The sequence below is a fragment of the Petaurus breviceps genome, unplaced genomic scaffold (assembly GCF_028583685.1).
Source record: "Petaurus breviceps papuanus isolate PSGF00001 unplaced genomic scaffold, PetGlider_PUasm1.0 174, whole genome shotgun sequence".
In the NCBI taxonomy this organism is placed as follows: Eukaryota; Metazoa; Chordata; class Mammalia; order Diprotodontia; family Petauridae; genus Petaurus; species Petaurus breviceps.
Window position 1 is genome coordinate 64,982,009 of NW_027185761.1, and position 27,215 is coordinate 65,009,223.

A 27,215-nucleotide genomic window follows, 5' to 3' on the forward strand; every position below is an offset into this window, starting at 1 on the left:
AAAAGATAGGGAGAAAATGGAAGGAAAGGGCGGGGGCAATCTGTTGGAGCATCGCTTACACAGGTAAAGGAGCTGCCCTGGATCAGAAGTGAGGCAGCTTCATCATGGGGGGCCAGGGGGCACCTGGGTGGTGGAGCAGAAATGGAGGAGCTCACTACAAAGGGCCCAATGTTTTCTGTAGAGTCTGAAGCAAAATGAAGCTAAGAGAGTGGGTGACTGGGGGGTCTGAGATGTTTGGGGAGGGATGCGGTTAGGTCACAGTGCACGGTCGTATAACCTAAGTTTGTAGTTCTCTGCCTGTACAGTAGCATGTGTGTAGGAGCCAAGGCAGTAAGTGGATGGCGGGAGTGATGGCAGGCTGCGGCTTGGCAGGCATGATCAGAAACATGATAAAGGGGTTAGGGATTCAAGAGAAGAGGACAGTGTAGAGTCAGATGGGTCTGCCAAGGAGTCCAGATGGGAAGAAGAGAGTGGCCACTGTAGGGGATCCCCATGGCCTTGGAGAAGACTGAGGGGCCATTGCCACAGTGTCCAGCACTGTGTGGTCAGAGATGTGAGTGGGCATGAACCAGGCTCCATTGATTGATTCTGTGAACAAGGTTTTATAGATCAATGAAACAAAGGAATCTGCAGCTCTGGTGATCTTTTCTCTCTTAGAACAGTCTGTCCTATCCTGGATGTAACAAAATGTCTCTAATCAAATAAGGATTTAGCATCAAGGTGATGTAAGCCTTAGGGTAGAGCTTTTGATCTCAAAACTCAAATAGCATCCTTTTAAATGCAGCATATCTTAAAGGTTCCAGGAGCAAGCTTTTGAAAGCCACACCTGAAGGATTTCCTTTAGAGCTAGCTGTCAAAATACTTACCTGAGTCCTGGATCAGGCTCCCTTGGCTCCCCACAGCCCACAGTGCAGATAAAGAGTAGGGGTGTGTAAGGGAAGGCAGAGCTAGGGGTGGAAAGCCAATAGATCATGGTTAGAAAAGGGGATTTTGGAATTCTTAATTAAACCTTTGTGGATGATGGAGATCGAGGGTGTACCGTTTCTGTGCAGCTGAGGTGAATAGAAAAGCAAGTCATGAGAAGTCAGTGATTCCTTAGTACTCTGAATTTCTGCTGCTTACCTATCCAGATTTAATTTCATCTCCCCCCCTCTCCCGACATCTTAAGATCTTGGACTGCCTGTACAGTTCAGTTTCGACAACTTGCCACAAGGTTTTCATTTCTTATTCCTCTTGTTACTGTGAATCTTTCCTTACTCTTGAAGTGACTTTGTATCTTAACTGTCTTGTTATCCATCCGTCTGTCCCCTCTAGAACAATTCTGTCATGAGAAGTGTCCGCTTTGGTTTTGTCCTTGTGCCTCCAGTGTCCAGCACAGTGGCTTATAAATGTATTTCTAGGTCCAAGGAGGAAAAACTTGTGTTCTCATTTTTAACTTCATAAGTTTTTTTCTTTTTTTGAGGGCAATTGGGGTTAAGTGACTTGCCCAAGGTCACATGGCTAGTTTTTGTGTTAAGTGTCTGAGGCCACATTTGAACTCAGGTCCTCCTGACTCCAGGGCCAGCGCTCTATTCACTGTGCCACCTAGCCACCCCCAACCTCATAATCTTTTGAAGTAGGTTAGTCAAAAAATTCTTCTATGATAAATGGGAACGTGGGTGATAAGAAATTGAGATTGTCTCTGGTCCTAACCCTAAATGGAAAAAAATTCATTATTGGGAGGATCAATTCCTAATTTTCTATCCCAGAGCCTTTTTTTTCCTCTTCCTTCCCCTTCCCTTCCCTTCCCTTCCCTGCCCTGCCTTTCCTTTCCCCTCCCCTCTCCATCTTTTCTTCTTATTTTGCTATGCCATGCTGACTTTCAACTCAAAATAAAATGTAGAAATACTTCTTAGATCAAAGTGATGTTTTTCTTGAAATTAATTGTTCTAATATTTTTAAAATTTAAATTCTAAGTTTAAAGCTAATTAAGTTTGTATAGTTTAATAAGAACATAAAATGTAGCTAGCTACACAGCATTTAAAATCAGTTTTGGTATTTATGCCACTTTGATTATTTGAGAAAATGTCATTTTGAATCAACCTGATGTAAATACTTTCGTACAGAGTTGTAGAAAAGCAGATCTAGATATACAACTTTTAATTTTACAGATTGAATGCTAAAGCTCTAAATGTGTTGACGCTTTTGAATGTCTATCAAAAAAAACATTTGGTTGAAATTCTGTCATACCACAACTGTGATTCTCAAACTCGAAATGCTCCTGAATTGGATTGTCTTATCAGACTTCAGGCTCAGAATATACAGCAACGACATGTTGTCTTTTTAACAGGTAAAAAGAAAGCTTTTCGGCTATTGTATGATTCTGGAAATCTGGAGAATGGAGCTTGTGTTTTAGCTCAGATGCAAATCATTAAATTGTCTTTGTTTTTCTGAAAATCTGTTTAGAAAAGAATGTCAAAATGCTTTCCAGTTACACAGATAATGGAATAGTGGTTGCAACAGCTGAAGATTTCATGCAGAATTTTAAAAGTCTTGTGGGCTATCACAATTCAGTAACAGAAGAAAAGCTTCTTCATCACGGTGCTAATGAAAGTCTTGAAAGACAATCAGGTAATTTTTCAGTGAACTCCATATTATTTAAGGCAGATCAAAAGAGTAATGACTTTACTTGTTTTACTTAAGATTGTTAAAGTGGATATTTTGAAACATATTTGAGAAGTTTCAAGTAGTTTATCACCTAGAATTTAACACAAAGTTTATGCAGCTAAGTGGTGATAGTGAAGAGAAATTCCACTTAGTGATTGAGTTTATTTCCTGCCTTGCCCTTGTAGTAAAAATCAGATCAAAGGGCTCTCTAAGGACATCATGAGGCTGACAACCCACTGGCTGGTGTTGGCCTGGGGAGAGGAAGAGAGCTTAGTCTATGTGCTCAGTGGGCTGCTGCTTTGATTGTATGTAAAGTAGGAGGCTGGACCTTGATATTTATCTTTGGGATTCTAAATTTTTTCCTTAAAACTTTTACATGGAAAACTTCAGTTTAGTTGGCTTATCTACAGTAGTTTATTTGAGATAGTATCTCATTGGTTCAAGGTCTATTGTAAACCAAAAAGATTGTTTTTTTCTTGGAAAGGAATGCAGTTTAGTAAAACTCTGGGTAGCTTGGCTAAATTAGACAGTAATCAAGTGATCTTAGATGTCAAATTTTATCATGTAATTGTCTTGTCAAATACTGAACTGCCGTATAACTTTAGATGCTGTTTTGACATTAACCCCTTTGGAGCTGGGAGTTGGGATTTCCCAACATTAAACGTGAACACATTTCGCAGAAGCTTTTAGCATCGGAATATCTGGACATTCACACCTAAAGGTTGTGTGTGAGTGTTGGTGAGTAAGTGAACTTGTGGCGGAAGACCAAGCTCTAAGGGATTTTGGACTTGCAGTTCTGAAGCATTATGTTGTGTAAGTAGTGTGTAATTTTAAAAACAAATTATGTATTTCAATAGAGTAGGACTTTGTTTTTTTTCTCTAAATGTAGCTCTTTTAGAAAGTGATGAAAAGGACGAAGAGGATATGTCTCTGGATTCAGGGGATGAAACTTCACAAATTGAAGTATGCAGCAGTTCTCATTCAGAAATATTGGAAATAGAGACCAAAGGATCACGTGGAACAGATCAAAAAGAAATTTCTCAAACTCAGTTGCAGCCGTCTACTGACAGGCAGAGAAGTTCTTTAGAAAATAAGACTTGTGAACTTGGTGCAGAAGAGGGGCAGCCCGTTGGGGCTGCAGCGGCAGGCTCAGAGGAAGACATGAGCAAGGCCGTGGAATCGGCTCCCTTCGACAACCTTCAGGTTTACCGTAGTAGGCAGTTGAGCATGTCCCATCAGTTCAGTCATTTTAATGTTCTCACTCATCAGACTTTTTTGGGAACACCATATACTCTTTCAACTAGTCAGACTCAAGAAGGTGGAAATTATTTCCTGTCTGCTTATAGTCAAGGCTTGGAAACAGATAAATCTTCCTCTCCAGTTAGTTGGGATGGAAATGATTCCTCTAGGCCATATTCAAAACAGAAATAAATACAATGACTTTTTTTTATAGGTTGTTGTGGACTTTTCCGGCTTCTTAAAGTGAATTAACAATTTATATTTTATTCTCTGAACAAAATGTTTGTCCTTTCTCAAATGTTTTCTTGTCTTATTTAAATCATGATGGCCTGTAACAATTGAAGCATCTGCAAACTGAAATAAATATATATATATATATATATATTTTTAACACCTATTGTACTTGAATTATCTCGTGTGTGGATACTTTTAAGTTTGTACATTTGTATTTGAACTGTACTTGGGCTTCTGACTTAAGTCTCTTAATGTAAAGTTGAATGAGTGTTGGCTTTCCTTTTTTTCCTAATGTAATATCAGACTATACAAACCACTTTTTGCTAAATATTATCAGTTATTGTATTTATTTGGTTCTAATTTTTGTACAGCATTTTTACATATAAATGTTAAGCCCAGAGTAGTTAATACTGTTAGGTGAAATACTGCAATTAGAGCTCACCTAACCATGCAGATTGATTTAAAAATGTTTTGTCTTTAGCTTTTGTTGAAAAATCCTGAAATCTTGGAACAATTTAAGAGTATTTGTGATTCGTTTTTAGTTGTATTATGGTGTATTTGCTTTTTGGGACAGTTTTGTACAAAGTGCTATAGTTTGGTAGGAAGTTGAATTTTCTTTGGTGTAGTATAGCATACATAGTAAAAATTTCATCTTCCATTGACCCTTTCCTTTCAGACTTTACTATTTTGAAAAATAAAACGAGTTAAAATTCATTACAATTAATCCTTTTAAATGGAAATGTGGATTTCTGTTTTGTATTAGTAGAGGTCATATGTGGCAACCATGAACTTTATATACATGATACACTTTATATACTTTATATTCCTGTCCCTTTGTAACCCACCAAAGTTAAAAATGAAGGTTTCTTGTAATAGAATAAAGGTTTTGTCCAGGTCATAGAGGCAAGAATCAGTCGTTAAATTTTCAACCTGAGATTTTGTTGATGCGAGTAATCCCTTTAATAAAAAATTCTCCCTTTCTGGAAAATAATCTTCCTGCAGTTGACCAGGTTGGTCCTTGGATGACAAAGTCAGACCAAGCCCTGTGTTTTTAGGTGCTCTTGGGCATGGTTTTCAAGGAGGTAGAGCTGTCTCTGTAACATAAGGTATCAGAGTAGGTTACACATTCTGCCAGATTTTTGAAGAAGCGCTGCTTGTTTGCTTTTTAGTCATTTACTCCCTGTAGTTCATAGTTATGGCTAAAAAATACAAGCCATAATTCTTTAAACTATAAATGAAAATCTGTGAATATTGTGAATATAGATTGGGCTGTTTCAGTAATTAAACAGATCATAATTTATTAGTGTTGTCACATAGGTGCGCCTCTCTGCGCCCCTCCCCCCCACCTGCTATCACCTTCATATTACCATTAAACTATGTAAAATGCATGGCTTAATAGGAAGTGTTGTGAAGTATTTTGTAATGCCACGAAAACTTGAGACCATATTAAGGTAAGTGTAAATAGAATCTATCTTTTGTAAAAAAAACTTGTTTATAACTGGTTGAACTGAAGTAATAAATAATGAGGTCTAATTGCTGAATTTTTTACAAAAACATTTACCATTTTATTCTTTGAAAAAATATATTTACATTCTACAAAGTTTTTAATAGATCATTTTTCAATAAAGTAACCTGAACAATTTCAAGTATAGAAACATGGCTGCTGAATCAATACATTATTTTATAATTTAATGAATGTAATGTTGTTAAGCCAGTAATGAGAGCTATAATCCAATATAAATAGTTTGGCTTGATGTATTCTCACTTCTGTACATTAGAATGGAGAATCAAAGTCCTCTTGATTCGAAGCTAAAGGAATGAGATGAGTTTCCAGCTCTTTCTGCTTCTGGAGAAGGCCCTGAAATTAAATTGGCCTGTTAGCTCATGCATCACAAAACATTTCTCAACTTTTGCGATTTTACATTAAATATTACTCTTGCTGGGTCTGTATAGCTCTGTAGCTGTTCTTAATAAAAACCAACCATTCTCACAAATTTCTCATTTGGATTTTGTGACGGTGCTACCATACTTGCAAGCTGGCTTTTTTCTAGAGTGGGGTGATTTGGATATGCTGTGGACCTACTTTCAGACATGGCCTGGCCTATCTCCGTCATCATCAGACCTCATTTGTGAACTGAGGAGTGGGGGTGGTGTCTCATGTTCTTAAATAAGAAGGGAAGGAACTCTTATCTTTTTGGTGCCTAAAGAAAGCCCCAGATGTGGGCTGGGCTCTCTCCAGAAGCGCCACACATTCAGTAAATACATTTGTCACATCACATAAAATCTTCAATTCTGTGAGAGAGCAAACTCTGAGAAACTATTACTATTTGTAAAATTGTTTAAGGAAACGGATCATTTCTGAGTAGTTTCCAGAGTAGCTTTATTTTGAAGTGATGATACAAGTAACATTAAAAGCAGTATAGGGCTGAAGAAACCAAACCATGAAAATTGATAACCCCCTTTACACACGTCATTACTGATTCACACGCAGCCTGTGATAAATATTTTTTAAAACTTTTTTTTTTTTAAAAAAACATAAGTTTTACTCAAAAGAATTTCCATGAAGAACAACCCAATCCATTCTGAACAAAGGTGAGTCCAGCTGTAACACAGATGATTTTTCAGCCTTCTGACTTTACTCTGCTCAGGGAGGGTGGGGTCAGTAGAGGAGAGATTGCTCAGGGAGAGGGTGATCATCCTATCTTGTGGACTGTGATATAATACTCTGAACCTGGGTTTGAGCAAAAATAGAACTGATGGGAAAATGAAAACTGTCAGTAAGAGAAGGCACAATGTTGATGGCTGTGTGTGATGGCTTGAACTGGCGAGCTTGGGAAAGGTACATCTCAGTGTTGTCTGTGTGGGCTAACATTGTGGAAGGGGCTTTGCTTCTTGAGACCTAATGATGCTTAATGTTTTGCTTCTCTCACCAGCTTATGTTCATCATTTTGGGCTTGTGTATAATTGTTTCTTGAAAATGATTTCAACTTTCTAAAAAATATAACTTTTTCATTTAATAAAATCATGTTTGAATTGAACTTTTAGCTGACTCATGATTCTGTATTTGGGTTGAATATTAAAGTACTAAACAGCAGTTTTTCTGGAATTTGAATCATCCTAATGGATTAATTGTGGTTTTCTACACAAGTAGCTAACTTAGGGTCAAACTTGATACTGTTATTAATCTAAATTAAGAATTCATTAACCAGATAATGTTAGTTAATGAAATGTTCACATCTAGGTTTTGGAACTACCATGTTTCTCCGATAATAAGACACCGTCTTATTTTTTTTGGACAGAAAAACACCAGAGGGCTTATTTTAATGAACATTGACAGCAATTTTAATAAACAGGTAAATAAATGTGAACAAAAAATGTACCTTTATTCAATAAGCAAATCACTGGGGAAGAACAGGATGACACGCTCACTGCTGCAGCTCTGATTGGATGCAGCTCGGAGCGCAGCGTGCGTTTCACAGGGGGGTTGGTGGTGCATACAGAGGGTACCGTAATGTAGCGTGTAGCCACAGGGGATCACCTTCACTACAGTAGCAATCTCAATAGGGCTTATTTTTGGGGGAGGGCTTATTTTAGAGGAATCTTACACAGTAAGGTGAGGGCTTATTTTCGGGATAGGTCTTATTATCGGGGAAACACAGTATGATGTGTGCTTAATAAAAAACCATTCATACCTGTCGCAGGTCTGACAGCCCCTTAAGGATTGCTTGCTGTCTGTCTCTGTTTTTCACCAAGTTGGGATTGAGAAGTGGATCTCTCACATTGTCGGGGCCAATTATTTGTTCTCTGTAGTCAGAATCTAGAGTTTGACAAAATGAGGTGAGAAAATCTTTCCCCCAATTTCCCACGTATTCCAGTTAGGTCCAGTTTTTGCTATGGCTCCCCTGTGGGTGGGGAAGGGAATAATGATTATATAGTGCCTAGTTATGGGCCGGATACAGTGTTTACTACCGCAGTGTCCTACCTCCATTTTTACAAGTGGGGAAACTGAGGCAGACAGGTTAATTGACTTGTCCTAGGGTCACCGAATTACACGTGTTGGAAGCTGTATCTGAAGCCAGGCCTTGTCCACCTTATCCACCTGCCCCACCTAGCTGGTATGAAAGGACAGGAGTGGTGGGATGGAAAGTAGTCTGCAGGAGTCTATGAAAATCTGGTTAACGTTCTTTACTGGGAATCAGGGAAGAGGGAGGAATGCCCAAAGAGCTAATCTTATTTTCTACAACTTTTCTCTGAATGTTTTTAAAAACTTTGTGGACCTTCCTGAGAACTCCTTCATGTAAATATTGGCTTTCAAGTTTTCACAATTTCATAGGGATATTCCCAAAGTTGGTTTTCTCACCATTTAAATAGGGATTCTGTGGATCATAGCCTGAAGGTCTGGATGATGGCGCATCTGGATCCAGACAGTAGATTTCATTGGTTCGGACATAGGGGACGAAATGCGGAGGTTCCGGGGCATGTACTGCATGGGTCTGTTTTAGCTGTGTGTGTTGTAATCGGTTCTTTACTGCTGGAACAGGAGGTGATTCAGATCTGTTTTTAAAAAAGGAACAAACTAGTTGCATTCTTTAGGTTTGGATGATTTTGGCCCACAGAAAGCACGATATAAACCTGTCCTAAATTATCTTATCTAAATTCTTTTCAAAGAAAATTCTTAGCTCATCCATGCTGAAACAGTTTTGTAATCTCATTTCACGATGATATTAAAAGGAAAGTAGGACTAAGGGATGCCTTAAGCTTGGTGTCCTCCCCAAGGTTCTGTCCTTGCCCTCTTTTATTTCTTAATTCTTTCCCTTGACAGTAAGTTTACAGATCTCCAGACCATCATGATCTCTCTCCACCACCCAAATGGTGGCGGTCCCTAACAGAATCCCAACTGGCCGTCTTCACCACTCCCTAACACCACTGGTTCTCTGTGTCTTTGTCATCAAAGCCTCCACCTCTGCAGTCACTTGTCCTATTCCTGCTGCTGCCATGATAGTACAGGCTCTCCTCCCCATCTACTTGGACCACCTCTGTGGCTTCGCAACAGGCCCTACCTACACTTTTCCCCATTTCAGTCCATTCTGAATACTGAGGCTGCACCAAATCTTCGTTATTTACAGATGTGGTTATGTCCTCCCTCAAGTCAATCCCTGAAGATTTTTGAGCAGAGAAACCTTCTTGGCTTAGCATTCAAAGGTCTCACCAATTAGTGGAATGCCTGCTCCCCCGATGTGGGACCTAATGTGAATTCTCCTTGTCTCTGTCTTTCTCTGCCCATGCTCACTTCCATAGCCATGTTTTTAAAGCTAAGTTCACAGGCTACCTTCTGATTTACTTCCGTGTCCACACCCCAGTGATCAGACCATGACAAATGGTCCCCCACTAGACTTCAAGATGGAGGGGTATTTAGTGCTCCTTTCTTGACAGCTGACATCTCTAATACCAGGCATAGTCTTTTGTGCCAAACAGGCACTTAAACCCAAGTCCGCTGGTCGGTATTAATTTTAACATGGGTAATAACAGCTTCCATTCATACAGCCCTTTTAAGATTGGGGAAATCTTAAACCCCCCATCCTTGTGATCTGGATATTTTAGATTCCATTAAGTAAACTCAGGTAGTGAGTGGCTCACAGGATCAACTCGTTTCCTACGTTCTAGCTCCACAAGACTAGTTGGCAGGCCCAGTAAGGGCCCCCAAAAGGGCAAGATGAAGGGTGCTTCTGGACACCACCACCTAGCCACCACTTCTAGCTCTGTCCAGTTTAGTCTCTCAGATGAAGCCCTTCTATACTTTACTGAACATCCCCAGTCAGCTTGCGGCATTTGGCCATCTGGCCGCCTTCCTTTGGATTCTTTGCACATTAAGCTCTTCCTACGACAGGCCACAGATGAGGGTCTTGTCTGGGGCACAGAGTCATGCTGTCATCATTTCCCTAGTTGTCTTGGACACTTTCTCAATGCAGGCTAAGATGACGAGGAGTTTGGGCTATTCTGCTAACAATGTGGACTCATGTAGCCAGATGGAGAGCTGGTACTCGTGAGAGACTGGCTGACTGAATCCTGGCCTTTCAGGCCTCCTTAGCCCCCGTCATTGAGAACAGTGGTAGAGGCACCACCGCTGCTCTCAGCCTGCATGCTTCCAACCCCCTGTGCCTACTGAGATCCTGGGAGTCTTCCCGGAGGAGCTCAGTGCCAGGCCGTCTCCCTCAGTCTCCATCTGGGCAATCTGGAGAGAGACCATGTGGCTTTTCACCTTTGTATCTGCAGGGACTTTTGCTTATAACTACATTCATTTCCTCATGTATAAAACGTGTGCTGGGCCTCGGAACTTGCAAAATTATCTTTTAGGTCCCAGCAGCCGGACTCCCCTTTCATGCCACAACCATTCCAGGCACTACAAGCCTTCTCTGTCCTTCAAGACCTACAACATTTACAATTGGTCAATACCTTTCTTTGCTGGAGTTGATTTTTTTCAATTCTTCTTCCTAGAATTAAAAAAAGAAAGGCAAACAAACCCAGAAGGTTATTACAACAACCTGGTGGTCATGGCTAAATATATTTTTTTGGAGGAAGGGAATAAGTTTGGATAAACCAGAGCTTATTCTTAAACTTTATTCCACTTGTGACCCCTTTGGTGCTTATCAAACTGTGGGTTGAGACTCAGCTAATCAGAATATTGTCACTGACTTAAATAAAAAAAGCTAACATCTTGCCCTAGCTTTTTGTAGGTACTTTGAAGCACTTACTGTGAAAAACACATCTAACATTTAAAACTAGTGTCTGAGGACAGAATAGCTTTTAGGTAAGCCAATGAGGTAATGCTATTTTGATGGAATAAAGTCAGTTTAGGGAGAGACCTGGCAGAAGTAGATGCCTGTCTCTGCAGCTGTCCCTGAAGAGTTACCTTGTGGCCACGGGGCCCCCAACCTCTGGTTCTGGCATCAGTTTCCTCGTGGGGGGAACAGGCGCCTTCCGGAGAGACGTCCCTGGGTACCGAGAGGCGGCCAGGAGTGCTCCTTTCCAGCAGCTGCAGCAGCTCCATCTGTCTCCTTATCTTTTTTTCTTCCCTCTGCCTCTGCAGGTGTTTAGGGTACCTTTCTGAGGCAGGCACGTACCTTTTGGTTGGCTTGTTGATATTCCAGTCAGGTCTCTTTGTACATTTTCCTTTGTTTTTTGTTTGTTTCTCAGTTCTTGCAAACTGGTCATATAGGTCGTTAAGACGGCTGTTTTCTTTCTCTAGGGAAGCTTTCTTGTCCTCAGGCAGCACCTCTTTCTTACTTTTCTTGCTGTTAAATTGTCTGTCCAATTCTAATGAAATCTCAGGAGAGAGGTCTGTGTGCGTGCCCTGAGTCATGAGTTGAGTGTGCGTTTCTGCACTGGTGGCGCTTCCTGCATGCAAATCATCTATATTAAAAAGAGATTTGGGGTTACTTCTTTGGCGGTCTGCCACACCCCCTGCCCCCCAACCCCCTGGGGTCTAATTCCATAAGTTTTCTCTGGTTCCAGTTGGAGCACAGAGAGCATGATGACTCTCCCCTTAGATGCAGGAAGTCCTCACTATGTATCTAATAAGAATGAAATGACGTTCAAAGCAGGGGTCACCCAAAAGGCAGGTTACAAGTTACTTGGTGTTTTGTTTTTTAAAATCTAATTTAACAGAAGAATGGGGAAAACTGGAAAATGTCCTTCAATTCTGGCAGTAAAGATGGGAAGGAAGCAAAAGGCCAGATCCAGAATGGGCCCTGCCCCCCGGATGAGGATGGACAGATCCAGAGACTCCAGTCTACTAGGCTGTAAATCCCATCTCTTATCCAACGTGGATCCTCCCTAATACTGAGCACGTGATTTAATAAATGTGAAACTGAGCAGGAAGATGAACACCAGAGGACACTTTAAGAAAACGAGGCATGTTAATGCCTTTCCATTGGACTTGCCCACCAGAGTTAACTGGGCTAGTTTGAATTTCAGCATACAGTGATGACAGCTGGGCTGGTGACAGCGCCTTCAGGGGCCCGGGGTGGGGAATCCTCGGGGCTGAGGGGGCGGCTTGGCTCCTGTCCCAGCGCAGTCACCCCATTCTGCAGAGCCCACACGCCCTCTGGCTGGTGACACTTGGCCTCTGCCATCTCCTCCCAGCTGCTCTCCAGTCTCAGCTAAGATCCCACCTTCTACAAACATGCTTGGCTGATGCTGCCCTCTGCAGGGGCCTCCACTGTACCAGCTCTCTAGTCTTTTTTTGTATCCCGTGCCTGGCACACAGTAGGTATATAATAAATGCAGATTAGCTGACTGTTGCAGTAACCTGTGAATTTACAGTAGGGCAAAATAGGCATAACACCCTTTTTACACGTTAGGAAACTGAGGCGGACAGGACATTAAGTGAACTTGATGGAGGGTACAGAGCTAAGTCAGCGGGATTCCACATCCACTGTCATTTCAGCTGCTTCCTCAGCAATTACAATTTATTTTTTGCCTTTTTTTTTTTGAGGGGGGAAGGCAGGGCAATTGGGGTTAAGTGACTTGCCCAAGGTCACACAGCTAGTGTGTTAAGTGTCTGAGGCCAGATGTGAAATCAGGTCCTTCTGACTCCAGGGCCGGTGTTCTATTCACTGTGCCACCTAGCCGCATGGGCAATTACAATTTAAAAGAACATCTGACTTTTTTTTTAAACTGCGGTTAACACCCATTGTTTTAGTTAAAATAGTTCCACAATTGAAGAGGCAGATGCTCATTTCTGAACAGGTACCTGTCTGTACGGCAGTGTCCTTTCGAGGAGAGGTGGTGGTGATTCCCTGACTGACTTTAGTGCTCAGTTGGTCGGAAAAGTCTTGTCTTGAGTGTGAAAGGCTGCTCATGCCCAGGCTCTGTTCCGCTGGCCCCACGTCACCTGGCAGGGAGAGAACTTGGGCTTACCCCACAAGAACCTTAAACTGTCCATACTGGCACAGATAAAGTACCAGCAGAGAGGGGAGCTTGATTTGACCACTGAATGTCACATCAATATAACTCACATTTTTCTATTTATTTCTGGTCACTCTTGCTGTAGCAGGAAGAAATGTGAAAGTGGTCAGGGGTGAGGAGAGCAGGGCCTTGAAGGTTCTCTGTTGCTTCCTGGCCTACCCAAGCTTTAGTCTGCCGGCTGCCTAAAGCGCACAGCCACAGCCGGCCAGGGAAGCGCCTCCCAACAGCCTGAGGAGGGAGATGCTATTGTCAGCCCTACTTCACAGATGAGGACAGAGGCGTGCCCAGAGGCAGGATCTGACTCCGACTGCAGGCCCGGCAATCTGCACATTGTGGTGCCCCTGGCTGCCTACACCTGGCATCAGAAGACCTGAGTTCAGATTCTGCCTCTTGACTCCAACGGCTGAACCGCGCTCTGCTCACCCCCAGTGCCACAGAGTGATGTCAGAATACCTTTCTCCGGGACCAGACCTTTGCCGCACATGCAGCCAGGCTTTCCTAAGCCTTTCCCTGTGTCCTCCAGATGTCTTTTTTGTTTTAAAAGAGCAAGAAGTGAACAAAGGCCCCAGTTGTCCCTGGGAGCTTGTGGCGCGCACGGCCTCCCCACTCACCGCCCAGCGCGCGCAGCAGGTTTGAGATATCATGACCCTTCTGCCCCAGCTCGCGGAGGCGCTGCTCCTGTTTCAGCCTCTGGGCCTGCTCCTGAGCCTTCTGCATGGTCTGGTACAGCTCGTGCGTCTTCAGAGTCATCATCTCCTACCAAAGACAAGCCCGTCAAGGACTTTTAACTGGCGAAAAGTTTTCTGGGAACCAAGTCTCCTGCTCCCTCCCTCCACCTAGACTCCAGAGAAAGGACTTTATCCCTTAAGTACGAGAGACCACAAACATAAAGATGCCGTTCATGTTTTTAGCTGTTCTAGAACTTTCTTCAGATTTGTTTTTTTTTAATCAAATGAGGCTTTAAGTGATATGTTAAATGTCACATTTAATGACAAGCGCTTTCAGTCCAGTATTTCAGACCCTAAGACAAATGATCTACATCCCCTTTCCTGCATGAATGAAGCTCATTCAACAAGCATTTATTAATCACCTACTGTGTGCCAGAGAATAAGAACACAAAGAAAAAAACATGGCATGCCTTCAGGAAGTCTACATTCTATTTGGGGATCCAACATGTGCACATACAAGTACAAACACAACAGAGGCCTAGAAGCTGTTGGGAATTAGGAAAGGCCTCATGTCAGAGTTGGTGTTTACACTGGGAATTTTCAGAAGCCAGTGAAGAAGTCTATGGCAGCCTGGGCAAAGGCTGGAGGATGGAAAGCTGGCTTGGCCCAACCAGACATGTGTACAAAAGGGAGGAATGTGTCATGAGCCTGGAGAGGGGTGAGGGCCCAGAGCATCCTCAGGTGTGCACCTGAGGGATGTACTGGGCAGCAGTCTGGAGCAGAAAGCTGTGAGGTGAGAGGATGGTGTTCGAGTGGTGGCAGCTGACTCGGTGAACACGAGAGATGACAGACATCATGGAGGATGGAGATGAGCCCTGGTGAGTCTGGGGTCCCTATCTGGCACCCACTGCATGGTAATCTGGTATTGGAATTCAGGAGAGTGACCCAGGTGGAAGAGAGACCTGAGAAGCCTCTGGCAGCTGGCGAGGTCACTAAGGCAGTGCAGAGACGATGGGGCCTAGGACAGCATTACGGGCACCCCTAGAGCCAGCCAGGACCACAGAAACCTGGAGAAGAGAGAAGTCAACATCATTGTGCTACAGAAAGACTAAAGATGGGGACTGGAGGGCAATGCAGAGATCCTTGCGATGTGAGATGGTGAAGCACTCTGCACAGGGCCTGTACACAAAATAGGTGATGAATACATGCTTCCTTCCTGCCTTCAAGTGAGATGTTCTAAGGGAGTATTGAGGTTGGAAGCCAGACTGCAAGGGGCTGAGAAGGGATAGGAAGTGGAAATGATGTACAGTTTAAAGAGTGGGAGCAGACAGCTGTCTGAAGGGATGCCTGGCTTGTTTGTTTTTTTTGGAGGGCAATTGGGGTTAAGTGACTTGCCCAAGGTCACACGGCTAGTAAATGTTAAGTATCTGAGTCTGAATTTGAACTCAGGTCCTCCTGACTCCTCCTGACCAGTGCTCTGCTCACTGTGCCACCTTGCCACCCTAGGGATACCTGTTCTTTAAAGAATGAGAGCAATGAGCAGCCAAGAGGCTCTGGAGTCAGGAGGACCTGAGTTCAAATCCAACCTCAGACACTTGACTTTACTAGCCGTGTCACTTAACTCACTTAACTAAGCAAGTCACTCAGCCTCAATTGCCCTGCCTTTCCCCTTCCCCAAAAAAAGAGAGTGACGTGGATGGGTTTGTAGGGAGCCAGGAGACAGATGGGCTCTCATCCAGAACACAGTGTTGATGAGCTCTAGAAAGGCTTCTGAACGCTATCTGGGTCCGACCCGGTTTTTGTCCAGCCCGCTCCAGGGTCTGGGGGAGCTTGGAGCCATTCTTTCTCAGCAGGTTCAGAGCCACCAAATACAGTCCCGGTCTAGGAAGAACCTACGGTCTCCCTCTCAAACCACCTCCCACTACATTTCTACTTATTTTTCGTACATTTCTTGTGTTTGTGATTGTAGCTGCCCTCGTCTCCTCTGTTAGAGGCGGAGGGGCCATTCTCTTCACTGTATGTGTCCTCAGGGCCGGGCACTGAGGTGCTGTGGATAAGATGCCAGGTCTCCAGGGAGACTGTGGCATAGACAGCGTTTATAAGCTTACAGACGCACTTCACAGAGCAGCTGAGACGGGTACTCTGTCCTCTTCTCACAGAAGGAACCTGTCCTAAGAACAGCTCGCACTCATATGGGGCCTACTACGTGCCAGGGCTTCTGCTAGCACTTGTCTGATCCTCAACAGAAGCCTGGGAGGCAGGAGCTACTATGACCCCCATTTTACAGTTGAGGAAACTGATTTAGAGAGCAGTTAAGTGACTTGCCTAGGGTCACATGGCTGGGCTTTGAGGCTGAATCTGAACTTAGGTCTTCCTGCCTTCCTGCCTCCACTCGTGTGAGAAGGTTTGGGGAAGCCAGGTGGCTGTCATGTGGGGGCTGGACCAGCAGCCACCGTCTCTGCTCTCAATCAGGAGCTCATCATGGGGTGTTTGGGTGGTCCCCCTTCTTTCGCTCTCAGCGATTTTCCAAGTGTCGTACTGTGGTGCCTCCTCTGGGCACAGAGGTGAAACCCAGGCCTGGGGTTTCAGGGCCACAGTGACTCTCAGAAGCCACGTGCTGCAGTGCCAGAGGGACAGAAACACGTGTTTGTGGAAGGAAAACCTCTGTCAGTGTTATTAGGCGCCTCTAACAGGCCACGGGCATCCGTGAACACTGTGGCTGGTATAAGGAAGAGGTGCCTTCAGACCCAGCCCCAGACAGTAGCTGTGTGATCCTGGGCAAGTCACTTGACTGTTCTTTGTCTCAGTTTCCTCTTCTGTAAAACAGGGATCATCCCAGCACCTACTTCCTGGGTTGTGGTGAGGCCCGGATGAGATTCCGGTAGAGCCCTTGTGAGCACAGAGCGCCACGCCGATGGTCTTATACATCCTCCTTTACTGTGAGAGTCTTGGGCCATGCCCAAGCCGCAGCGCCATCCACACAACAGCCCAAAGTAGGTCCTTCCAGAAGGGAAGGAGGCCTGTTAGTTTCAGGCGGCTGCCAAGCTGAACTTCCAAAAAGAGATCTCAGTGTGTCCCTCTCCTGCTCAGAAACAGCCTCTGGTTCTCCCTGGCTCCCCGCCAGCATCACACACTTGCCCCCAGACGTGGCTCTCCCCTGCCACATCACACGCGTACTTCCTATTACTCCCCTTTGTCCATTTCCAGTTGACTCCCCAACACAGCCCATCTCTCTCCTGCCCCCCAGACTGGGAGTGCTTCCCCTCCTTTTTGCTTCTCCAGGGATCAGCTCTGGTGCCAGTTATTCTCGGTCACTTCAAAAGCTTTGTTCCCACCCTGCGGGCATGGCGGAGGCTGCTCCCTTCTGGTTTGGGGATCCACAGGGCCCTGCATATAGGAATGCCTATTGGACCTCAATCAACACACTTCCTTCTCTTCAGGATTGTTTGTGTGTGTGGCATCAGAATTTCACTGTTGAGGGCACTGTCCCACCCCCTTGAGAGTTGCAGCCCAGAAAGGCATTCCTCAGAAGGTAAGCGTCCAAGGAAACGAAGAAGCCATCGCTGAGAAGGCTGACAAACCATCAATAACCCTACAAGGGGGTGCTCCACGTCACCGATGAGAAGGGCCAAATAAAAATCCTTAAGTTTCACCCCAAACCCAGTAAACTGGCAGAGAGGATAAAGATGGGGAGAGTCACTGTTAGAGAGGCATGTTGAGGTATTGTTGGTGAAGCTGTGAATGAGGACAACTCTTCTGGAAAGCAGTTAGAATGATCTAGGTGGCTACACTGGCTCAGAGTCCACTGTTTGTCATTTAAGCCAAGGATGTCACCCACAGAAAGAAAACCTCCACAGACACTGAAATATCGACAGCACTTTCTGTGATGCAAAGAACTGAAAACAAAGTGGACACCGGCAGACTGGAGAACAGCCAAGCTGCACGTGCTACATGAGCATGGTGGCGCGTAGAGGAGCACAGAGGCGCTCTGAGCCCGGAACACAGCACCGCAAACAGTCACAGAGGGATGCTTGGCCCCAGAGAAGCCTCGGCTGTGTGATCACCCAGACTGCTGGATTTCCTTCTTAATGTGCTGGTGACTCTCGCAGACATTTTCCCTCTATTTCCTCCTCTTTTTAACAAAAGAGTCTGTTTTAGGGAATGACTTTCTGGGAGAGGGAGAGTTACAGGGAAATCGTGGAGATGTAAAAGCAAAAGAGGAGATCTGTTTTTTAAAAAGCACCTTAGGGCAAGGTGTCTTGCCATCCTGTCAGCTCTTTGCTACCCACTCCCAGAAGTTCTGGGGGGGGGGGGGCACAAACCACACCCATAGCTGCCCTCCGTGTCTAGCATGATCCCAGTTTCCAGGGTCACGTTTTCCCATGACAGGCACCACTTCCCAACTGCTCTGCTTTGAGGAGAAAGAACCAATGGAAGTCTCCTCCATTCTGACTCTAGCCTGGTCCTGTGCCTGCTCCCAGCTGGTTTTCAAGGTCCACAATATACATGATGGCCACACGATAGCATTTCCATGGATACTCTGGTTCAAAAACAGACACAAGGAAATAGAGGAGAGATCTAGGTCTACATGTATCTAACTGTTCCACCACACTTTTTATTTAAACACATACCCTTTCATTCCCACATTCTAGTCGTAATCTAAGACACCAATTGTATTCATTTCTTGTGTTATGATTTCAAGTTTGATGCTTTACATTTGTGGACAGAGGCTGTAGATATCAGGACTGTCTTGCTTTCTTAGATGTTTCTTCTTATAAATCACTGGCTTCTCCTGGGTCATGGCTGGCGCTGTCAGGGGTGGCTTAGTGCTAAAAGGCTTTTTTCTTTTCTTCTGATTCCAGTTTAAAGGCCTCTTCAGGTGTGCAGGTTGAACAGACTACTTAAATTTTCCAAGAGCCTGTCCTTTGGATCTATGGAACAGATCTCAAAGATCCTCCCTGCTTGCAGGCAAATATATTCTGACTATTGTTAGCTGGGCTCCATCCCTGGCCAAGGGCCTGTCATTTCTGCTTTTTAAGCTCTGATTTGAAATTCAAATTCTCTTCTCTATCTTCAGAATGAGCTGTTCACTTCCTGTCTGTAGCCTCATTTTCCCTCTAAGGCCCTTATCTTCAACGAGCAGTAGCTAAGGATTATGAAGTCCTGAGCACAAACACTAGAGCCTTAGAGAGGCCCAAGTGGTATATTTAAAATCACTGTTCTGAGTGAAGCTGGAGATCCAGAAGAGAAGAGCAGGCTAACAAGACAGCGTCTGAAAATGAGGTTTGCATTTCTGGGCCACAGCTTCAGAGATGATGCGAACGCAAGCCTTTCTCTTGGAGGTGGAGCCCAGCTAACAAGGGCAGATACAGATAGATGTGGAGTCTTCAGAAGCTGATCGGGAAGGACTGATACAGCTGTATAAATCTGCCAAACCCAAGGCCACACACAGCAGAAGGGACAACTTGGGAAGGAGAAAGAAAGTGGAATTACTTTTCTTTGTAAATCCAGTGTTTAGCATACGGCCTGGCCCATAGTAACTGGGTAACAAATGTATGTTGACATGACTTGACAATTTGCAAAACACGATTATCTAAGAAGAGAGTTGGCAACAAAATTTTTAGAGGCCTAAATACAAAGTATGCTGATCATCACCTATAAGGACCACAAAAAAGGATTTAAAAAAACTACTGAGGGAAGGACAAAACTGGTAAGAAGGACAGTGAGTCCCTTAAGAGGCCTCTATGGTTAAGAGTTGGAGCCTAAAATAAGTAAGGAAATAAGTCACCGAGGCTGGACAAAGGGCATTGTAGGGTGAGGGGCAGTGTGTTTGTTGGGCCAGCTTCGGTGATTCTGCAAAGATCTTGGACAGAAGGAGTGCCATCAGATCTCTTAAACTTTTGAAAATATTGAAGTAGCAAAGCAGAAGAAATTAATAGATTGTTCCAGAAAATCTTGTTATAATGTCCACATGTGGCCTAATGACTGGAGCTAGGTTTTAAAGGGGTCACTGTGGCCACCTCGCCTGACCACACTGGTAAAAGAGAGCCACTTGTCACCCTGTGAATCTGAGCAGCTTTGTCCTAGAAGGACTGAGGGGTGAGGCCAGGAGGAAGACCTGGTGGAAGGCAAGGGCAGGCCTCCTGGAGCCCCAGGACAGGGCTCTGTGACAGGGCAAGCGGGAGGAAGAGCAGGATTTACAGGCCTCAGTGATCACAGATCTGTAGCGCTCGTATTTCTTACTGCGTTAACACTGATGGAGGCTCATTTGCTTATTTTGGCTGTAAGAGACCCAGAAGGTGTTTAAAGAGCTGCCTGTTCTAGAAGCTGGCACAGATGGCACCTGAAAACCCCTGTAACAAGAGCCCAGGCTAGCCCAGAGCCCGCCTTTCTGCCACATGACCGTGCGATCAGGGAAGTCTGAATGAGGCATATGGTGACCATTCTTCCTTCGCCTGGGAGACGGATGCAAAGCCTCCGCTGCTTACTCTAATGCAGCCAGACTTTGTGCAAGGCAGGAGTCTGGTCACTTCCCTGGCTCCCCCCAGCTCTCCTTCTGTCAGCAGCAGTGCAGGCCCCACTCACCTCCCTGCACTTCTGCTGGAGCAGGTCCTCCTCAAACCGCCTCTGCAGCTCTTCCCGCTCCCGCGCCAAGCGCCGCTCCTCCTCCTCCTCCTCCCGCCTCCTCTGCTGCTCCTGCAGCTGCTTCTCGCGCCGCTTCTCCTCCACCTGGGCAGTGATGGCCTTCTAACAACGGAAAAAGAGACACAGCGTTGAGGCTCCAGGCCTGTGGTGTCCAGCTGAGAGAGACAGCGCCTGACCTGTGAAGGGACCCCCGGACAACCCTGCTAACAGGATCCATGTTCCACGGAGGTCACATTTCCATCTGGGATGGAGGCGCTGCAGCCCACGCCCAGGCTGCAAAGGAATCGACTCAGTTTCCTTTTGGATTCCCCTGCACGGTTTCCTAGGAGGGCTTTCCCTCTGTTTCCATTTCCTGGAGGGTCAGTAAGCACTGAAATGAAGGTTTGGCAAAAGGTGTGAATAACGGACAATAGTAGACCAATGTTCACGAAGCACCGATAGTGTGCTGGGCAAACAAAAGAGGCTTATGATCTAGGGGGAGGCAGAAGCAGCCATGTGCCCAGTTGAGTTTGGTCCCTTCTGAACCTCCGCGGCCCCCTGGTGTTTTCTTGGCAAAGATCTTGGAGCAGTCTGGCCCATCTCTCACTGCCCAAGCTCTCGGCTTCTCTGCAGCATCTGACCCCATCAAACCCTCTCTTCTTCTCGCCAGCTTTCTGTGACACTAGAGGCTCTCTCCTGCTTCTCTTCCCTCTGCCTGGGCATTATTCTCAGTCTCCTTTGCTGAATCTCAACCCAGATCATTGCTAATTGTGAGTGTCCCCCAAGGCTCTGCCCTGGGCTGCCCCTTCTCCCTCTGTACTGTTTGGGTTGGAGATGGCATTGGCTCCCTTTTACCTCTGTGCAGGTGGTTCCTGGATCTCTTGGTCTCTCTCCACATTCTCTCCTGACCTCCGATGTTGCAGTTCTAATTGCCCACTGGACATCTCAAACTGGATGTCTTAAAAACATCTGAAAACTCAAAATGTCCTGAACTTAACTCTCTCCATAACTCCCCTGTTAGTCTTGGGGCTCTACCCTCCTCCCAGTCCATCAGGCTCACAACTGAGAAGTCAGTTTCACGCTGCCTCCCCCATCTGCATCATGGTGCCAAGGCCTACTGATGATGCTTTTACAGCACTTCTCCAATAGGCCCCCTTCTCTCCTCTGACACTACATTACTCTAGGCCAGGCCCTCATCACTTCAATCTCTCCCTACTCCAATCCATTCTCCAGATGGTTACTAGTGATCTTCCTGAAGGAGTGACCATGTCATACTCCAATTCACTAAACTCTGGTGGAATCTTATCACTTCAAGGGTCAAATATAAATCCTCTGTTTGGCATTCAAAGTCCTTTATTACCTCTCTCCCCCTTCCATGTCAATCAGTCAACATTTATTAAGCACCAACTCTATACTATGCACTGTGGATACTCAAAGAGCTTACAATCTAATAGTGGAGACATGAGAACAAATAGAGATAAAGCCAGATGCAGGATAAGGAGGAGGTAATTAACAGAGGAAGGCCCTGGAATTAAGAGGGGGTTGGGGAAGGTTTGCTGTAGAAGGCAGGATTTTGGTGGGGACTTAAAGGAAGCCAGGGAGAGGAAGAGGGAAAGTGAGCTCCAGGCACAGGGGACGAGCTGAGAGATGGAGTGGCAAGGCGGCCAGTGTCACTGGAGAGAAGAGGGTGTGCTGGGGAGTAAGGCTGAGATGGAGTGGTGAGGTGGCCAGTGTCACTGGAGAGAAGAGGGTGTGCTGGGGAACAAGGCTGAAATGGAGTGGCAAGGTGGCCAGTGTCACTGGAGAGAAGAGGGTGTGCTGGGGAACAAGGCTGAGAAGCCTGGGAGGGCCAGGTGATGAAGGGCTTTGAAGGCCAAACAGAGCATTTTGTTTTTGCTCCTAGAGGAAGCAGCCAGTGGAGCTTACTGATTGTGCGTGGGGGTGCGGATGTTGTTAGAGCTTTGCTTTAGTGGCCAAATAGCGAATACATTAGAGTGGGGAGAGACCTGAGACAGGCAGACCCACCAACAACTACCGCCCTAATCAAGGTGTGAGGTGAGGACGGCCTGCAGTGAGGGGGCAGAGATGCTGCAGAGGTGAAATCCCAGGCTTTGACAACAGCGAGGAGTCCCAGTTGATGCCTAGGCTGCGAGCCTGGGGGGCCACGAGCCTGGGGAGCTGCCAGGATGGTGCTGCCTGTAGGAAGGGAGGGGTTTGAGGGGGAGATAAAGAGTCCTGTTTTGCGCACCTTTAGTTTCAGATGTCGGGGCAGGAAAGGTAGATATGAGGATCACCAGCCCAGAGATGGTCTTAAATTCCCATGAGCTGATGCGGAGGCCTCCTCACCACTGCACAGACTGACCCCTGTGTCTGAAATCCTTCTCCTCCTTTTCCTCACACCCTGGCTCCCTCTAAGTTCCGGCCAAACTGTCCCTTCCACAACGAGGCTCCCCTGGTTCTCATTAGGCAGTGCCTTCCTCTGGGATCGCCTCCTGGATCTTTTGCCCCTGCACGCAGGCCTGGCTGTACAGGCTGGGAGCTCCACAAGAACAAGGCCCAGATTCTGCTGCTCTTGATATTCCCAGCATTCAGTGGTGCCCGGCACATGCTTAACACATGCCTGCAGACTGGCAGGTCCTAAAGCCACAGGGCTGGGATGACACGGTCACTGAGCATGGTGTCAGAAAAAGCCAAGTACAAATCCAGGCTCAGACACTAGCCCTGTGACCCTCTGCAAGGCAGTTAATCTCTGGTTGCCTCAGTTAGAAGGGTGACAACAGAGCCAGACTGCGAGGATCAGATAAGAGAGCACATGAAGCACTCTGCACAGTGCCTGGCATGCAGTAGGTGCTTAATGAATGCTCGTTTCCTTCCTTCTCAGACACAGCTGCCTGTCTGCTTCTGGCATCCATCCTCCAAAACTCTTTCAGTAGCCCTCTAGTCCATCTGCTTCCTCAGACCTCCCCACTCCCTCCCATCCTTCTCAACAGCTGCCCTGGGGCCAGTGACTGTGCAGTGCCTGCCTCCTCAGTGAGCCAGTGGCTTCAGAAGCTGTCAGTCAGAGGGAGGCTGAGGCCGAGGATCCAGGCCCAGGCAGGTGGGCAAGTTCTGTCAGAAGGGCGGCCCCTTCAGCGGAGGCTGGAGTGAAGGAAGAGAGTGGGGCCGGTGAGGAGAGGACAGGGTATTTTAAGACATCTTAACTCCCAGGTATTTAACTGCCTCATTCTGTTTGCTAAGAGAATCATATAAAAATTTTAAGTTCCTGCACATGACTGACTAAGCCTGTACAGAACAATTCTGATATAAAATGTGTCAGTGAGTGCCTCAGACCACCTGAAGGGATGGGGGCGGCAGTGACAGAAAATGGGACACAGTTATGAAGAAAGCACTGAAAAGGCACAGCGGATGCTCTGCCATTTTGTCTCGGAGTTGGAAAGGAACTCTGTGACCACCTAGACCAACCCACACATGGGGAGGAATCTTGTACAATACACCTGCCACATGATCATCCACCTCTGCTTAGAGATCCCTGAGAAGGGATTCCACTTGAGGGCAGTTCTCACTCTGAGGAGGTATTTCCATACAGTGAGCCCGGGCGGGCCTCTGCAGATTCCACGGCCCTCCCAACTGTGCCCTTTAGGACCATCAGAATAAGTCTGAATTCCAGACCTTCAGCGATGTGAGAGCTCCTGTGTTTCCTTCCAAGCCTACTTTTCTGTAGGAACAAAGCCCTAGCTTTTCCAGTAGATCTATGTATGGTATGTTCTTTCTCACCCAAAATGGTGTATGGCCTAAACAGAACAGTGAAAGAGAAAGATTTGATTCAATTTTTGATGGACACAAGGAAGAAGCCTTCACACTGATCAATCCTGGTGACTCCATTCTGGAATGGAAACAGAGAAGTGGGGCAGAAGCTCTGCTCTGGATTCCAACCAGTGTGTTACAAGGTTATTCTCAATAGTCCCCTCTGCACCTTCAACAAGAGCACTGACATCCTAACCAATCAATAAAAGGGGCACCTTTCTCCCAGTCACTCCCAGCATTAGAGTTGAGGAAATGTCCAAAGACTCATCCAGTTCACTAGTGTAGTAACCCAGTGTGCCAGAGGTCTGTCTCCTCATTCCCAAGCCCCAAATTTGTTCCCCTGGCTCCTGCGAAGTCTCAGAATGGAAATGAGATGACAAGAAGCACAGGCTTAAGTACATGAAGCCGCTGAGGCTTTACTGATCAGTGGCTTCTCTGGGATGTCTCATGAGATCTATCTCAGGGAAGAAGCGTTCGTTCCTAGTCCCTTCCACCATCCTGTCACACAGCCTCGTGGGCACTTGGTCACAGCTCTCAATGAGCCGGTGCCGAATGTTCCAGCACAAGCATCAGGAGCATTCTGGCCAGTGCTCTTCTGGGTAGACTTCAGAAGGATCCCAATTCAATTGGCCCCCACAACTCTCTTCTGCTCACTTTCCTAAAAACGACAATAAAAGCCCTTCATTTTTTTCCTCTCCTGATAAGCCCCCAGTCACGGTCCTTGCTCTAATTGCCAGTGCTAAAATCTCCATCCCCTTCCTTCCTCAAGGAGCCTCGTACCAGTCCGGGGCTATGGCCCTGGTTCTTTCTCATCACAAAGGAAGATTCAGAAATAGATTCAGGAAAGCAACAAGAACTCCTTTAACTAAGATCTGCAGAATTACAAATCAGTTCTAGCAGGTAAAAGGCTTGCTTGTAATCTTGTGACTTTCAGTGTTCATATTCTACGATGTCATCTGAACGAATCTAATCTTGCCACTGAGGCAGAGGATGGACTTATCTGATACATCACCTGATGTTCTAATTGCTTTTGTCTTCGTCTGTCCCTCTCCTCAATCTGAGCGGGATCCAGGAGTGCAGTCATAGAGCGAAGGAAACTACAAAGATACAAGATACAAACATTAACAATTTTCAATTTAAAAAACTTCTTTAATGAAAAGTTGATTATTTTCCCCCTGAGGGAAAACTCAGTTAAATATTTGTATAACAAACAAAAATATTAAAATAAAAAGCAGACTAATTTAACATGAACTGAAAAAAAGAGAGGTGAAGTGCTGCCTTCTTAAATTCACAAAGACTAATGCAGATGTCAGAAATGCGAGGACACTCACTTGGTTTTCTCGGGGTTTGCTGCAGCTGTATCCTGAACAGATTTCCCGAAGTTCTCCTCTGAAGGCCCAAGTTGGCTTCCAGATAAAGGTGTATAAGGACTGCTAACATCAGTCATTTCCTGAGTGTCCGGGGACAGACAGAAGTAGTCGGGTTGTTTCTGGGTTGCACGAGAGGAGAGTTGAGACTGAGAACTGGGATAGAGTTTTAAGGAATCAAAGTGCATGGCCCATCTGTCATGTTCTTCACCCTGACAACAAAATGAAGAAATCCTTTATGGCCAGGCTGGTATTGTCCCTACCAAGCAGAGGAATGAAATTACTTGCTTAATGGCACACGACCAAAACTGGCCAGTATCCAGGAAAAACTTGGTACCAAGGGCAAGGCCCTTCATCCTACACCTCGGACTTAGAAATGATTCCTATAAATCTCTTGGAGTATGTGAATAAAACGAAATCAGGATAGGGTTAAAAATAATTATTAAGAATAAGTAGGTCAAAACCAATACCAATGAGTACTTCAATTCATTTACCGTGTCCACTAGACAATGTATACAGTCTGCTATGACAATCTGAATTCATTTTTGGAAAACTGAGGTCAAAGAATAAGGGAACTGGTTTTAAAGTCGAAATTATTCCAAAATCTCATGAATAAATTATTCTTTTGGGGAAAAAGACCTGCGCTAACGAGTCTCACTGAAATTACCTTTGAATATGTCATTTTTTCCTGGAGTTTTCGTTGCTTATCTTCCTCCTTTTGTTTGTTGAGCTCTTCCATCCATTTCTTCCGCTGCTCTTTCTTCACAGCACTGAAAGGATGCTCTCGTGGTGTGGCTTCCTAAAACGAGAGCCGACAGCCACGGACCGACGATGAAGCGAACATCGTCGTGTTGTTACTTATTTTATCTTCAAATGAACTAATTCTGGTAAAAACCAAAAATCTCAAACAGATGAGAATTGAATATAGTACGAACACTGATAATCTGGCTTCAGGGAACCTTGCCTAAAGTCTAGGTCAGGTCACAGTGGAGTCTACTCATATGAAACAGAAATAAAACTTCTCTAACTCAATTTAAAGGGGATATAGAGTGAAACGGTCCTATTCTATTACAATTTAAATGCTTATATGGCTTTACTTTTAAGCTTTCTTTTTAATCAGCAACAATCTGACTTTTCTCTCTCCCAACCCCACATAGCTCCTACCTCCCCCCATTTGAGAATGAAAGAAAAACAAAACCCTTGTTGGAAACCTAGAGCCAAGCAAAACAACCCTGGGCATCAGCCGAGTCTTCTTGCCGAGTCCTTCTCTCTGTATGAGGACGTGGGTAGCATGGATTACAATTTAGTCTTCTGTCATCATGCTTGGTCATTACACTGATCAGAGTTTCTCATTCTTTCCAAGTTGTTTGTCCTTGCCATAATTGTCACTGTATATGTTTTTCTCCTTGTCATTTCATTCTGTATCAGTTTATCAAAGTCTCCTAGGTCTCTCTGGAACCATCTCTCTCAACATTTCTGACAGTGTAACATCTTCCATCTTATTTATATGCCATACATAACCTGTTCAGCCATTCCCCAAATTATGGCCACCCTTTCCGATGTTCATTTTTTGCCACCTTAAAGAGCTAGAAATATGTCTGTACACCCTTGGAGTTGGTTTTGTTTGGGTCTAATCTCTCCCTTGGTCTACCCTTCTCATTCATCT

General features: G+C 45.3%; 2 protein-coding genes across 16 annotated transcripts in view; one reads left to right on the forward strand and one right to left on the reverse strand.

Moving 5' to 3' along the window:
- The window catches only part of TASOR (transcription activation suppressor), an 82,062-nt gene extending 77,223 nt beyond the window's left edge, over window positions 1-4,839 (forward strand). For 4 of the 6 annotated variants that reach the window (XM_069084349.1, XM_069084347.1, XM_069084348.1 and 1 more), the window contains 3 exons: window positions 2,151-2,329; window positions 2,446-2,610; window positions 3,536-4,839. In XM_069084349.1, the coding sequence (XP_068940450.1) occupies window positions 2,151-2,329; window positions 2,446-2,610; window positions 3,536-4,077 (886 nt within the window). In that variant the 3' untranslated portion in view covers window positions 4,078-4,839. Of the gene's footprint in view, window positions 1-2,150; window positions 2,330-2,445; window positions 2,611-3,251 lie in introns of all 6 variants that reach the window. The other 2 variants (XM_069084350.1, XM_069084351.1) reach the window with 1 other exon arrangement.
- An 821-nt stretch (window positions 4,840-5,660) lies between these two features.
- CCDC66 (coiled-coil domain containing 66) overlaps window positions 5,661-27,215 on the reverse strand; it is a 49,130-nt gene continuing 27,575 nt past the window's right edge. For 9 of the 10 annotated variants that reach the window (XM_069084357.1, XM_069084354.1, XM_069084355.1 and 6 more), the window contains 11 exons: window positions 26,217-26,348; window positions 25,514-25,761; window positions 25,195-25,279; window positions 20,340-20,501; window positions 13,698-13,842; window positions 12,872-13,012; window positions 11,030-11,529; window positions 10,573-10,610; window positions 8,480-8,673; window positions 7,812-7,936; window positions 5,661-5,977 (listed from right to left, as the gene is read on the reverse strand). In XM_069084357.1, coding sequence (XP_068940458.1) covers window positions 5,894-5,977; window positions 7,812-7,936; window positions 8,480-8,673; window positions 10,573-10,610; window positions 11,030-11,529; window positions 12,872-13,012; window positions 13,698-13,842; window positions 20,340-20,501; window positions 25,195-25,279; window positions 25,514-25,761; window positions 26,217-26,348 — 1,854 coding nt within the window. In that variant the 3' untranslated portion in view covers window positions 5,661-5,893. Of the gene's footprint in view, window positions 5,978-7,811; window positions 7,937-8,479; window positions 8,674-10,572; window positions 10,611-11,029; window positions 11,530-12,871; window positions 13,013-13,697; window positions 13,843-20,339; window positions 20,502-25,194; window positions 25,280-25,513; window positions 25,762-26,216; window positions 26,349-27,215 lie in introns of those variants that run through there. The other variant, XM_069084358.1, reaches the window with a different exon arrangement.